At 38.5% G+C, this 12,185-nt stretch overlaps 1 protein-coding gene across 4 annotated transcripts in view; it reads right to left on the reverse strand.

Annotated features, from left to right (window-relative positions):
* The window catches only part of nlgn1 (neuroligin 1), a 316,027-nt gene that overhangs the window by 279,343 nt on the left and 24,499 nt on the right, over positions 1-12,185 (reverse strand). For 2 of the 4 annotated variants that reach the window (XM_085263598.1, XM_085263596.1), the window contains exons 2-3: positions 5,967-7,030; positions 5,162-5,221 (exon numbers count right to left, since the gene is read on the reverse strand). In XM_085263598.1, the coding sequence (XP_085119724.1) occupies positions 5,162-5,221; positions 5,967-6,504 (598 nt within the window). In that variant the 5' untranslated portion in view covers positions 6,505-7,030. The remainder of the gene's footprint in view (positions 1-5,161; positions 5,222-5,966; positions 7,031-12,185) is intronic. The other 2 variants (XM_085263599.1, XM_085263597.1) reach the window with 1 other exon arrangement.

A 12,185-nucleotide genomic window follows, 5' to 3' on the forward strand; every position in this document is an offset into this window, starting at 1 on the left:
GAGTTCCACAATGGTGGTTCATTTTTAGCTCAACCTCAACACTGTTCTCAAGCACAAAAACCCTAGAAATCACAAGGCACAATCACAACAATTGGAATCTAAACCTCAACTAACGTATTGCTGGGTTCCATCCAGTCTGGGGCCTTTAGCGTGGAGTTCACGTGTGCTCCCCAAGTCTGTGACGGGTCTCTCTGGGTACTTTGGCTTCCTCCCAACATCATGTGTGGGGTTCTGTTAGATTCTCAGATTCTAAACTTAATCATAGGTGTGAATCTGAGAGTGAATGGTTGTTTTTCTGTCTGTGTTAGCTCTGTGACAGACCGGTGATGTGTTCAGAGTGTAACAAGTCTCACGCTAGGACAGTTATAAGCTCCTGCCACCATGAATATAATAAGTGGAAGAAAGTTAACAGCACTTAGCAGTGGTGCCAATACTGTACCATCGCTGTTAGTAATAAAACATTATTTGTGTATTTGGGAACCAACTTTCCTATGAATTACAAAGCATGTGCAGCTAGTTTATTTTCTCACATGGTAAGCAAAGCGCTATGACCTTTTAAATAAAATGCTCTATTCAGAGTGCAAGTTGATCATTTAACATCAAGACAGCTTAAACTTGTACAAATTAGTATTGTCCAGATTCAAAACTGCCAATGCAAATTTTCAGTGCTTACAGCCCCATACATTTTCTTTCAGCAAATCTTTGGTCAGGCAGGAAAACTTTTACTCAACTTTGTCAGTAATAGCTAAAGTGTCATATGCAATGAGATGCATTTAAGGCACTGAAGCAGCAACAAAGTGACAGTCTCGCCACATGCTGTTAAAGAAACAACACCTTCAGTATTGTGACACAGTTCTGTGCTAATATTGTCAGCATGTGAGTTTAAGACATTTGTTCTTATGGATTGAAATGTAAAGATTTGTGTTAAATAATATTACCTTCACCGCATCTCATCTGCTTCCATATTGGCTTGTGCTTGTAGTCATGATGTCTTTTGACAACCCACACAGTTGAGTCAGCTCTGGCCTTATGTGAAGAGTAGTAAAAATATATAACAGGCAATAAGAAATGAAAAAAAAATTTTTGTCCTGCAGTGTTTCCTTCAAACTGCAAACTGCATTATCTTATTAATTTTTTGTTTTGTTTCCTTGTTGTTTTTTCATTTTTGGAAATCATTAAAAAGTCTACAGATTTATCTTATTTATCAAAAAAGGTTTTTGTTTTTTTCCCCCCAGAGTTGGTATTGAGTGTGTTCTATGCAGCAAAAAGAGCATTTCCCCCAAACGTACTGAAGGCTTGGCCCTCCATAGCCATAAATACATCTGACTCATGCATCAGAATGAGTTTTACTTAACCCAAGTCTGAAATTCCATAATTGAATTTCAAGCCACTCATATTCATTTATTTCATTTTCAGAAATGAATTGTGAATGCATGCACAGAGAACGAAGACCAACCACAGAGCTGCTACCTCTGATCTCAACACAGAAACCATTATCCCAGCATGTGATAACTTAATGGTCATACTCCATCCCAGAGACATCAAAAAGCACTACTTTTAACCACAGAAGATTTCTTTGAACCTGTGTGACACAGGACAGTACAATAGTCCTTATGTGGACAAAGAGGCAAATCCCACAGCAATTACACTCTGCCTTCTTCACTTTCACCGCTGCTCTATTGTTTGGCTGCGTGTGTCCTGCTCTTACTTTGTTTTTGTCTGTCTTTCTAATACTACCCCATATCTTCTTTAACACAGTCATATGTCTTCATAGCTTTCCATCGCTAGCTTTCCTTCTAATCACCTCAGTCATACAGTTTTTCTTTGTTTTGTCCATTAAGAAGTCTTCCATGATGGTGTGGAGAACAGCCATTAACAAAAGCACATCAGAATTTCATGTTAGCTGAAGGTATAAGTGTTATACAAACTGTTACGGAACTAAAACCAAAAATAAACAGTGTATATGTTCCATGATGTGTTTTGTGCATCATAAGTTATCTACAGATCTGTCAGCAACCGTGTAGTTATTGATCAGTGGATGCTGAAGCATTTGGGAACGCTGTAAGATTGCCCTCCAAATTTTCACCTATGCAGATGAAATCCTAAGTTTCACATATTCACTATAATTCTGCAGGTGCACCTGATCATTTTCCTTTGGAAAAACTTGAGAGCTAAAATGTGCTTTTTATCACAAAATATTTGTAGTGTATTGCCTGTCAATATGTCACTTGTATGAAGACATTATAGTTGATTTTATTAATAATACCCCATTTCCACTTCCTATCCAAACATGTTATAAAATCCATCACTGTGGCTGCACACATCTAGCCATGAAATTACCTAGTCACTCACCATAATCTATCCACTCACCCCACACACCACTGAGTACACTGCACTACTGTGTCACTGATAATGACTCAAGTTCTAAAAGTATCCACTGAAATAGCTTTTGCCTCTTTAAAGTAAACCACCACCATCACTGCGGAACTGACATTAGACTCTAATGATGTACCAGAAAACATTATCTGATGCTGTAAAACTGATATCCCAGCCTGGACAGCATGGCTAGTAACTCAACAACGCACACTTTAATTGTAATATCTGAATATAGAAGCCATGCACATGTACTGAAGAACACCATCCCAATACATGTTCATGATTCCTGAGAAATGAAACGTGTGGTACATTTTAGTCATTTCTGCCTAGAAATATTCATCTGAAAAGTGCAGACTTCAATTGGATGTCCGTGGTTAGCATCAGTAGCAAGACACGATTTGGTGTTCAACCCAGGCTCAACTGCCCAGCACAGTCGTGCACAGAGAACTATTGCCACGTAAGAATGTCAACATTTAATGACACTATAAAGCCATTTTTTTTTCTTCAGTACCTTGGGTTTGAAAATTCTCATTATATTCAATTTAATTGCGAATAGATTTCAATATGGCTAACATTATGGGAAACCCATTCTTATGACAAACTATAGAAAAGGTATAGTTGGGGAAGATGTGTTTGGTTAACAATAAATAAAAAGTCAAATGTAAATCGCAGGCCAGTAGCAGAAGACGAAAAATGAGTGACCCTCCATCATTCAGACCTCAGTTTAGATGTTTATGCACAAAATGTAAATAGTGAAATTAAATCTTTAGAATAATGACTTCTTACAGATTACACTAGACAGTAAAATTACTTGAATTCCAACAGTTTCTTCCCATGTCACAGTGATTGAACTACATGAATACTGACTATCTACTTAGATGGATTGCTTGGATCGGCTGATATCCATGGCATCATCTCTTATCAAAATTGTTTTTTTCTTGTTTTGTTTTGGGGTTTTTTGCATAAAATGTTATTCGGGAAAACAAGTAAGCAATTGATGTACTAACATTTTCAGAATTGAGGCATACTGCTTTAGATAATGTATTGTTCTGAAAGATAATATAATTTTAAAACATGAAGTTGAGCACTTCAGTCTCTAAAAGTTACACTTAATTTACCAGTCAGAAGTGATGTCTCTAGGATGTAAGACTACTAAGTTCTGGTCGATAAATGTCACTTTTTAGTCTCTAAAAAATTGCTTCCGACCTGTGCCTTTTACGTAAGGCTAAAATTTCACTTTTATCAATTTTATAAATATAAAAAACAAAAAATATATTTAAAAAAAACCGTTTAATTCTATAGACCATAGAGTATTGTCTTAGGATCTGTATTCTTCATGTCACTTTTATTTAGGGCTTTTCCATGTATTGAATATCTAAATTAATGTGTCTTCTTGTATACTGTAAAATAATTATTGTTATTTTCAACTTTGTGCATAGTTACTGGGTGGCAAACTGCAGACACAGAAACAAACTCAAGGAAAGCAACTTCTCCTGTAACTAAGGGACATTTCTGCGATCTTGCTTTTCTTTTTCTGTGCAATACACTGTGTTTCACAGCTATTCTTCCTTTATTATCAAATCACAAAATCTTGTTTTCTGAATTATGATTTTTCCATGGTGTGTGAACATTAAATAAGCTTCTGTAATCTGTCAGTGCATTTCCTTTCAGTGTATTTGTATGTGTAACATGTTAGAGGCGAAGAAGAGCAGTGAATTTATAATGTGCACGTATCTATTTAGTACGAAAAAAGGAAATATACAATAAGCGATAATGCTGACTGCTGCCAAGACAATGACATTAACACCCAGAACTTATCAAGGACGCTGTCAGCACATCTCTCCCCCTCTCTCGCTTTTGCTCTCTCTGTCACTCACTCTGACTCAAAAATATCTATACAGAAAAAAAGTGCACACACAGCCAAGAAGGGAGAGGCTAAAAGAGAAAGACAGAGAGGAGGTGGAGGACATTATCTTGATGAAACAGCGCTTGATACAGTAGCCAGAGCCAACCAGAACATAGCTCTGCTTTCTTTTAATGGAGATTACACAGTCAAGGTCCAGCCTGAGCTCATCTTATTTAACACTGCATACAACTACATCATTGTGAGTGTGTGCATGTGTGTTTGTGACAGTGTGTATGATCTAATATGCTGCTATCTTGCGACACATCAGCCATAATTACTGCACACCTCCAGACCTATGATCTGGCAGCCAATCAAATCCCCCACTATTGCTGACCAAGGCGAGCACACATGAGTACTGGGGATGTGGTGCAACACACCTCACATCAATCCACCATCACAAGGTCTGCAAATTACTTGTCTTATTCAGGGTTTTAGATGCAAGTATGTTGCTGTTATTACATTGAGTATATCAGAGGGTCTTTACAAGACCTGACAAATGACAAAAAAGTATTTCCTGATGTGCGCACTTATACTTTCTGAAATGCAGTAGCTGTGTTCAGTGAGAATACTGCTTCTGACATTTTCACTTTCTTCTTAAGGTTTTTTAAATTGGCCCTAAATTCACTTTCAGGTAGTGTTTTAAAAGGCCCAGTCTCTTAATTGCAGCATTCTAAAAACCAGCAGAGTAAAGACTCTAATAACTTGTAGACCTTGATTTCACATCTCTCTCTCCATCTCAGTCTCTCTCTCTCTCTCTCACTCTCTCTCTCACTCTCTCTCTCTCTCATGCTGTAACATATAGCTCTTCTTTTTTCTTCCTGTTTGCAGGGTGTTCTTCTTTCTGTGGCATTGTATAGGTTGGAGTCAGATCATACATACCTCCTTGTCTACATATTTTCTTGCCCGGTTTCCTGGCACATTCCTTGGATATTCTTTTGACTGTAAAATGAATAGAAAACTAAAGAATAACATGGAGCCCCTGGACGCGCAGTGCACACAGGAGCTGGCATGCACACGCACACATGAACACTCACGCAGCGCTGATTGACTGAAAAAGACTTGGAGAGGAAGGAAGGGAGAAATAAAGACAGGGGGAAAGAATGAATAACACCAGCTCAATCAGAGCAGTATTCACTCTATCAGTCGGCCAGCCAGCCAGTCATTCAGCCAGTCAGCCAAATCAATCGGTGATGATCATGACAACAACTGTCTTGTTTAATGAACTGTAGCCATTGTGGATGAGCACAATACGCTATGATGAGCTGCAGACATGAGAGTGGGGGGGGGGGGGCCTGCAGAGCAGGGCAAATAAAGAAATTAGAAAAAAGAGGAGCTGAGAGGAAAATCTGTTCAAAAAGTCTGAAAGAATGAATGTGGAAGAAAAAATATTGAGGCAGATGTGGAGTGAAATTAAAAGTATGCACACTGTTCTCTCTTTCACACGTCACTCTTGCACATTCATGTAGTATAAGAAATATCATGCACATTTAACATGCACAAGGTCATGCTTTCCCTTCTAATGACAGACATACAAGGACAGAAACAGAAATTCACTCTCACATAGTAACAACACACCCCAACAACACTTTTTTTTTCCTCTATCAGAAGGTTGTGGGTTTAATTCTCTCTGCCCCACCTCCCTCTGTACTCAGCCATCCTACCCTGGGCTTGCAGGCAAACTCACCATCCTCAGTGGGAACATAGATGTTAAGATAGAGGCAGTCCTCGCTCTGGTCCTGGACGTAGGTAGACACCACATCGATGCTGTTGGTAAACCACACTGGCAGCATGACATCTGGCAGACGGCCCTCGATGATGCTCTGGGGACACACTGGGGCAAAGTGTGTGGCATTGCGAATGTCAGGCCATGGTGCCGCTGGCTCAGGTGGCTGAAAGCGGCGCTCACCAGTAGGTGGAGCGGCATATGGAACGCCCAGAAATTGTATGACAGGACCCAGGATCTCATTGTTCAGCTCCTTCTTGATACCACGAAGCTTGCCATTGGCTGTGGTTACTATTGGGTCATTCTCATCAAGTTTCTGAGCTAACACAACAGCTGGACATGCCTGCAGAAGCAGCAATCCCAGCCATATTAGAGTGGATACCCACCAGCCAGCCTTTAAGGAACCTTCTAGACCTACATATCCCATGCTTCTGCTCCCACATGTAGCACTCTGAAGTAGCCGACATCCAATCCTCGAATGCTGCCTCCACTCGAACATGGCTGCTGTCCCACGTTTTACACTTGGTTGCTTTCTCTGTTTTTGGCCAGTTCTTGCTCGTGAAACAAACTACTTATTTCCTTTTTCTCACTTATACCATGCAGATGCAAACACAAACACAATCACAAAACTGACATTCATACAAAAGTAAGGTATAAGGAAATTGGTAACTCCGGAGCAAATGAGGGTTGTGGATGCTAATGATCCGTTTTAAAACCAAAGCACTGCAAAGCATCCAGTAGAACTGTAGCAGCCATCAGTTTCCTCCAAATTGGTGAAAGAAAATCTGTGAAATATTCCTCACAGTATGGAAATATATTCCCCAAAAAGGTCCTGTAAACAATCACTGGACTGAAGAAGAAAACACTGAAGATTTCATCTTTAGGCACCACTTCTCAGGAGATAGACAAGCCAGTCAGTGGTGATGGTTTCCATATTGCCATGTACAGCGGCAGAAGCAGCGATTGCGGTGCAGTGGGTCTAGTAGGTACTTGTACTGTGAAGAGTCAAGTCCAAAGTTGGTCCCCTGCAACACAGTAAACACACCTTTAGCATTCACACTAAGAAGGCAATGACCATTTTTAACCAGTACCATTTTAAATGTACAAAATTATTTTTCTTACTTCACAGCATTGTAGACATGCCATTTAATTTGTCTCATACCCATATGCACGGATGGTTACATGAGATAACATTCCTGAGCAACACACAAGGTATCAATCAGCATGCATGGCAACAAATTATAATGTAGAGTTTAATTGTATACACTACTGACTGTGTGACACTCCATCCCACCGAGAGGGGCTGATATTTAGACAGACCTTAACTTGGATCCCAGCAGCAACAAGGCTTACAGTCAAAGCCACAGGTCATTTCAATGAAAGTGGATATTGTGACATCATTAGTGCCAGTGTACCACATGTTATGGAGAGGCAAAATTTGGAGATGGTAAATGGGTATGTAGCAAGGAACTTCATACAGGTGGCTACAGTTTGTGTCATGTCACAGACCTTGTATTAACATTCCCCAGAAACTTTGCCTGTTTTACCATTCTCCCAGTAAGTCTGTCTAATGAGATATATGGTAGTAACACAAATTAATTCCAGCTGAAACAAGGTAACACACAATTTTTACTTCACCCTTTACGCCACTATGTGTTTGTGTGTGTGCATGAAATTGTCGAACATGAAGGTATGTCCTTCACACTATGTGGTTTTCTACCTTTCCCACACTTCTTAGTAGTCACTGTTCCATCTGGATGAGCTCACCTTCAATTTCATACACTGAGGTAATCCTGTTTAACTGCACACACACAGCAAACTGTCAAACTAGCTAAAATTAACACAGAACTGCATTTTCACTAAAACACTAACATGTTATACTCCTAAAAGTTTATGTGTATATCTGTATATGAAAGACTGATTGATCATGCAAGCAAGTACAACTGTGATTAACGGAAGAAACACGACAATGAGGGAAGACTAGAACCTGAACCTAAGTGTCCATACACAAACAGGAAATCTAAGGAGGCTAAGTTGACTGATGCACAATCCTACATATTAATATCTGATAATATCTTACCCAGCCCCAGTTACTGTCACTATCCTGCAAGACTGAATATTTTGTTGAAAACATTGTGTTAGCATAATGCTTTTCTTTTTTTTTTTTTGAATACAGCTGATGCCCTCTCACTGTGTCAATGTATTTCTTCTATATCTCAATTTTGCTTTAATTCATCAGCTTAAGGAATAAAAACTCCTGAAAGGACCCACACCATTATGATGTCAAATGATGTGTAGTAGCTACAGTTAGGGTAATTGGTAATATGAAACTGTCTGTAAACGGGAATGCAAAAATGGGTGTCTATCTCTGTGTTAGCCCTGTGATGGACTTGCAACCTTCCAGGCTGTACCCCACCTCTTGGCCTATGACAGCTGGAATAGGGTCAACACCCATGCCCCCAGTGAGTGTGAATTGGATAAGTGCTTCTTTTTTTTTTTCTGAACATCACCTTCTGATTTATGAACAACACACACACACACACACCAAATGATTTTGCTGAAGACATTTAAAAAAATTTTTTTTTAATTATTTAAAAAAAAACCCAAAACAAACAATATATCTGGAGCCATGCATCTTCAAAGAAATCCTAATAACTACCAACACATGACCACATTTAATATTCAGTATACTATTATTTGTAGTTAATCTAACGTATACACTGAAAATTTAAAATAATTTAAAAAAAGGACTGACTCTAGATTGAATTATTTTCTTTCTTACACATAGGCCAGTTGTATACCATCCATATTCATTGTATAAAATTATGCTGGCAGCCATGTTGATGCCAGAGGATAAACTGCTTCGTTGGCCGCCTTTAAAAGTCAGCAGTTTTTGTTATTTGTTCAGGGACACAGAAGAATTGCCTACTAAACCTCTTTTACTTTTAGCAAACTGAAGCATGCTAAATAGTCCCTTTGGATCATGTCAAACAAGGGAACTAGTGGAATATACCCACGTTTTCTGCATAATGATGGAAAATTACAGCAGCTGCAAACACAGAGGGCTGTTGGAGCTGAACATTACAATATGACTCCCATACTTTGGATCAGAGAAAACTAAAAAACAATCTCAATATTTTAAATTTTTAATATTCAATATTTTTTTTATATTTATCTATTCATGGCTTTGTCCTTTCTCTTTACTCATTTAATTATTGTAAAAAGTGACAATACTGAATTCATTAATTTTTCAAGTGTTTAGAGATATTTGCGGTAAAATCTCATGACCGTTGTAAGGCTGTGTGTGGTTTGTCATCTGTCCAAACCAGAGCCATATTTTTAAAGGGGAAAAATGTAAGTTAAACTAATAAAAATAAGTTACAGATCTGTATAGACTAAAAACATGCTTAAAAAATAATTAAAAGAAACAGCTGAAGATGATGCCAATCATCTCCTGAAAAGAAGTGTAAAGCACGTAATCTAGCTTTGGAAATGAGTGCATTTCCTTTTGTTTTAAGGTTTAATATGTTCAACCTGGTAAGACAACATGTGTGAGTTTACAAAGACATAATGGCTAATTAAGAACAAAAAAAAAATCATGGCTGTCTGTATGTCATGAGATAATTATGAAAAATTATTGAAAACAGTAAAATTCTTCTCCTATTACTACTTAGTTTCCAACCCACAAACAGACTGTGAATATGACACAATGTAAGGAGGTTATTTCTTAGGTCCTCTATATTTTCAGTTTAAACCTTCAAATGTGACAGTTTGCATCTGCTGTTATTTCTTCTGAGGCCTCATGGGAGGCAGGCTGCAGTCAGCTGAATGGTCACAATGTGGGAGTGAAGGTGAAGCATTAAAGGGTCACACTATTTCAGTCTCCCATCTGCTAGTTCAGAAACAGGGATGGAGATCTTTACTTTTCCTTTGAAACATCTGTTGAGTCAGACTAAGATACCCCAGACGTGGGACCTGTCTCCAGTCAAACCACGCAGAGGAACAAGAATTGTGAACTCCCAGTATACATGACGATAAAGCTGACAGTCTGACAATCTTCTCCATCCTCAGAGCACAAACAACCACCCTGGCAGACAGAAGCCCTCCTGCCCCTCCTCCTAACAGCCATATTTCTACATAAACCAGCGCTTATCGACAATGGCACTGAGAAATCCACGTACGCAAACAAATGTAAAACAAATATCCAACATTCACGCAATAATGGCTGACAAACAACAGGAGCATTGTGACAGCGCTGAAAGAAAGCAGTTGCATTGATTGTTCCACTCTTTTGTCAATGAGTCCATAAAACTAGTTGCAAGTATTTTTACAGCAAGGCTGAAGAGAAACAACTGACATGATACTCTTTGTCATTATGAGCACATGAAATGCTGGAGGGGCACATAAACCAGTCAACAAGTTAAGAGCTGGTCATTACAGAAGCAGAGACGTCTGAAACTACTTTAGAATTTGAACCACTGATTTGTCAAAATCCTTCTTATTATGTTGAAGCTTTTTGGTGGAATCTGGTTCATCCAGTTGAGCTGCTGCATTGTTGATTGGTGTATGTCATTCAACATTCCAAAGAAACTGTTTACGAGCACAACTGTTTAACCAATCACATGGTCTTTCAGTAGTAGTTGCTATGAACACATCAAGTCAGACACTTAATAGTTAAAAGCCAGGAGGAAAATTGCATGTTAGCACCACACTGGAGAAAGTTATTCAACTTTGTGTTTGTGCACAGATCACAGCAATATATCAGATCAAGCGGTGTGTTTGGAAATCTTCAAATTATTATTCTACAACTGTATCATCTTATTTTCAGTATGAAATCACACAAACAGGCTCTAAACCGTAGTATCAGTCTCAAAGGGAATTTTTGCTAGACAAAAGGCTGTATGTGGGTCAGCCTGTACGGTCGAAGGTTATATGGAATTTTTCACTTACAGCAAATTAGTTCTGGATTTCCTTGCCTGGAGTCATCCCAACAAGAACTTAATTCAGTAGTTTTTACTTCCACATTGCCCTAAACGATAACTCATGTCTTGCTTAGCATTACAGAAGCTGCCTGATGAATATCTCTGTGAATGTCATATGAAGATAGACACTACCAAATGAAAAATTAACCAGAAAAATAACAGAATTAAAAAACTGGGTTTTTGAAATGAAATACAGTGAATTACAAGGCAACTATGAGGCAATGTTACTGAACTTATATATGTAGACAAATCATCTGAAGGGATTTCAGGGGAGTTGCTGAGATACTAAATGATATACTAGGATACACTAGGAATCAGATCCCAACAACTGATGCAGGAAGAGGTTAAAAAAACACACACACAGGGGAGTGAAAAAAAGAAAAAAAAACTAATAGAAAACTAAATAACTAACAGAATATAGGTGAAACTAATTAGATGCCAACCAATCCTGAAGATGGTAGAGAAGACAAAGACAGAAAATTAACATCTAAAGACAAAGAAAGCAATTACCAAATGAGACAATGCAAGCAGACAGACAGTGAGAAAGCCAAAAACAGGAGACACACAAACTAGGTAAAAAACAAAACACCAAAACTCATAAAAAGCTAAAGAAAAACTTTTTAAAAGGACATTTGAGACTATGACACACGTAGCCAGAATCCTGAGGTCACGAGCACATAACACAACACTTACAACACATCTCTTCTGGCTGGTACACACTAAATATCTGTGTGTATAAAGGCAGAGTTTGACATTGTGTGGAGAGTAGACAGCATGATATGACACTGTCACTAAATACAACAGTCTCCCTCATGGGTGGTAAACACAGAGCAGTCATCATCTGTAATTGATGCATCTGCATGGAAAGAACGGGAAACTCTACTACTAAAGACAGGAACACATGAAGTGATTATTTCAAAACAGCTGTGTTATATCTACTTGATTTGTTTGGTGGCAATGGTACTGCAGTGATCTTGCAACTATCTAGCCAAAATTTTAATGCAATTTGCAGGATTATAAATCCATCTAAATTGCAGAGAGAAATTTATCAGTGCTTGAGGTGCTAATTCAGTCAGCAGCTATCAACTTAGACATGCCAGCCTCATTTCATGTTGTGTATATGTGCAGCTGCCAATAGCTCCTGCAATTTATGCTTAGCCTGTCATCAGATCAAATCTAACGTCTAAGAAGCTTGTTT

This window comes from Mchenga conophoros, linkage group LG23, assembly GCF_057382185.1.
Source record: "Mchenga conophoros isolate Kocher_MC1m ecotype Shallow Benthic linkage group LG23, M_conophoros_male_GT1.1, whole genome shotgun sequence".
Classification (NCBI taxonomy): domain Eukaryota; kingdom Metazoa; phylum Chordata; class Actinopteri; order Cichliformes; family Cichlidae; genus Mchenga; species Mchenga conophoros.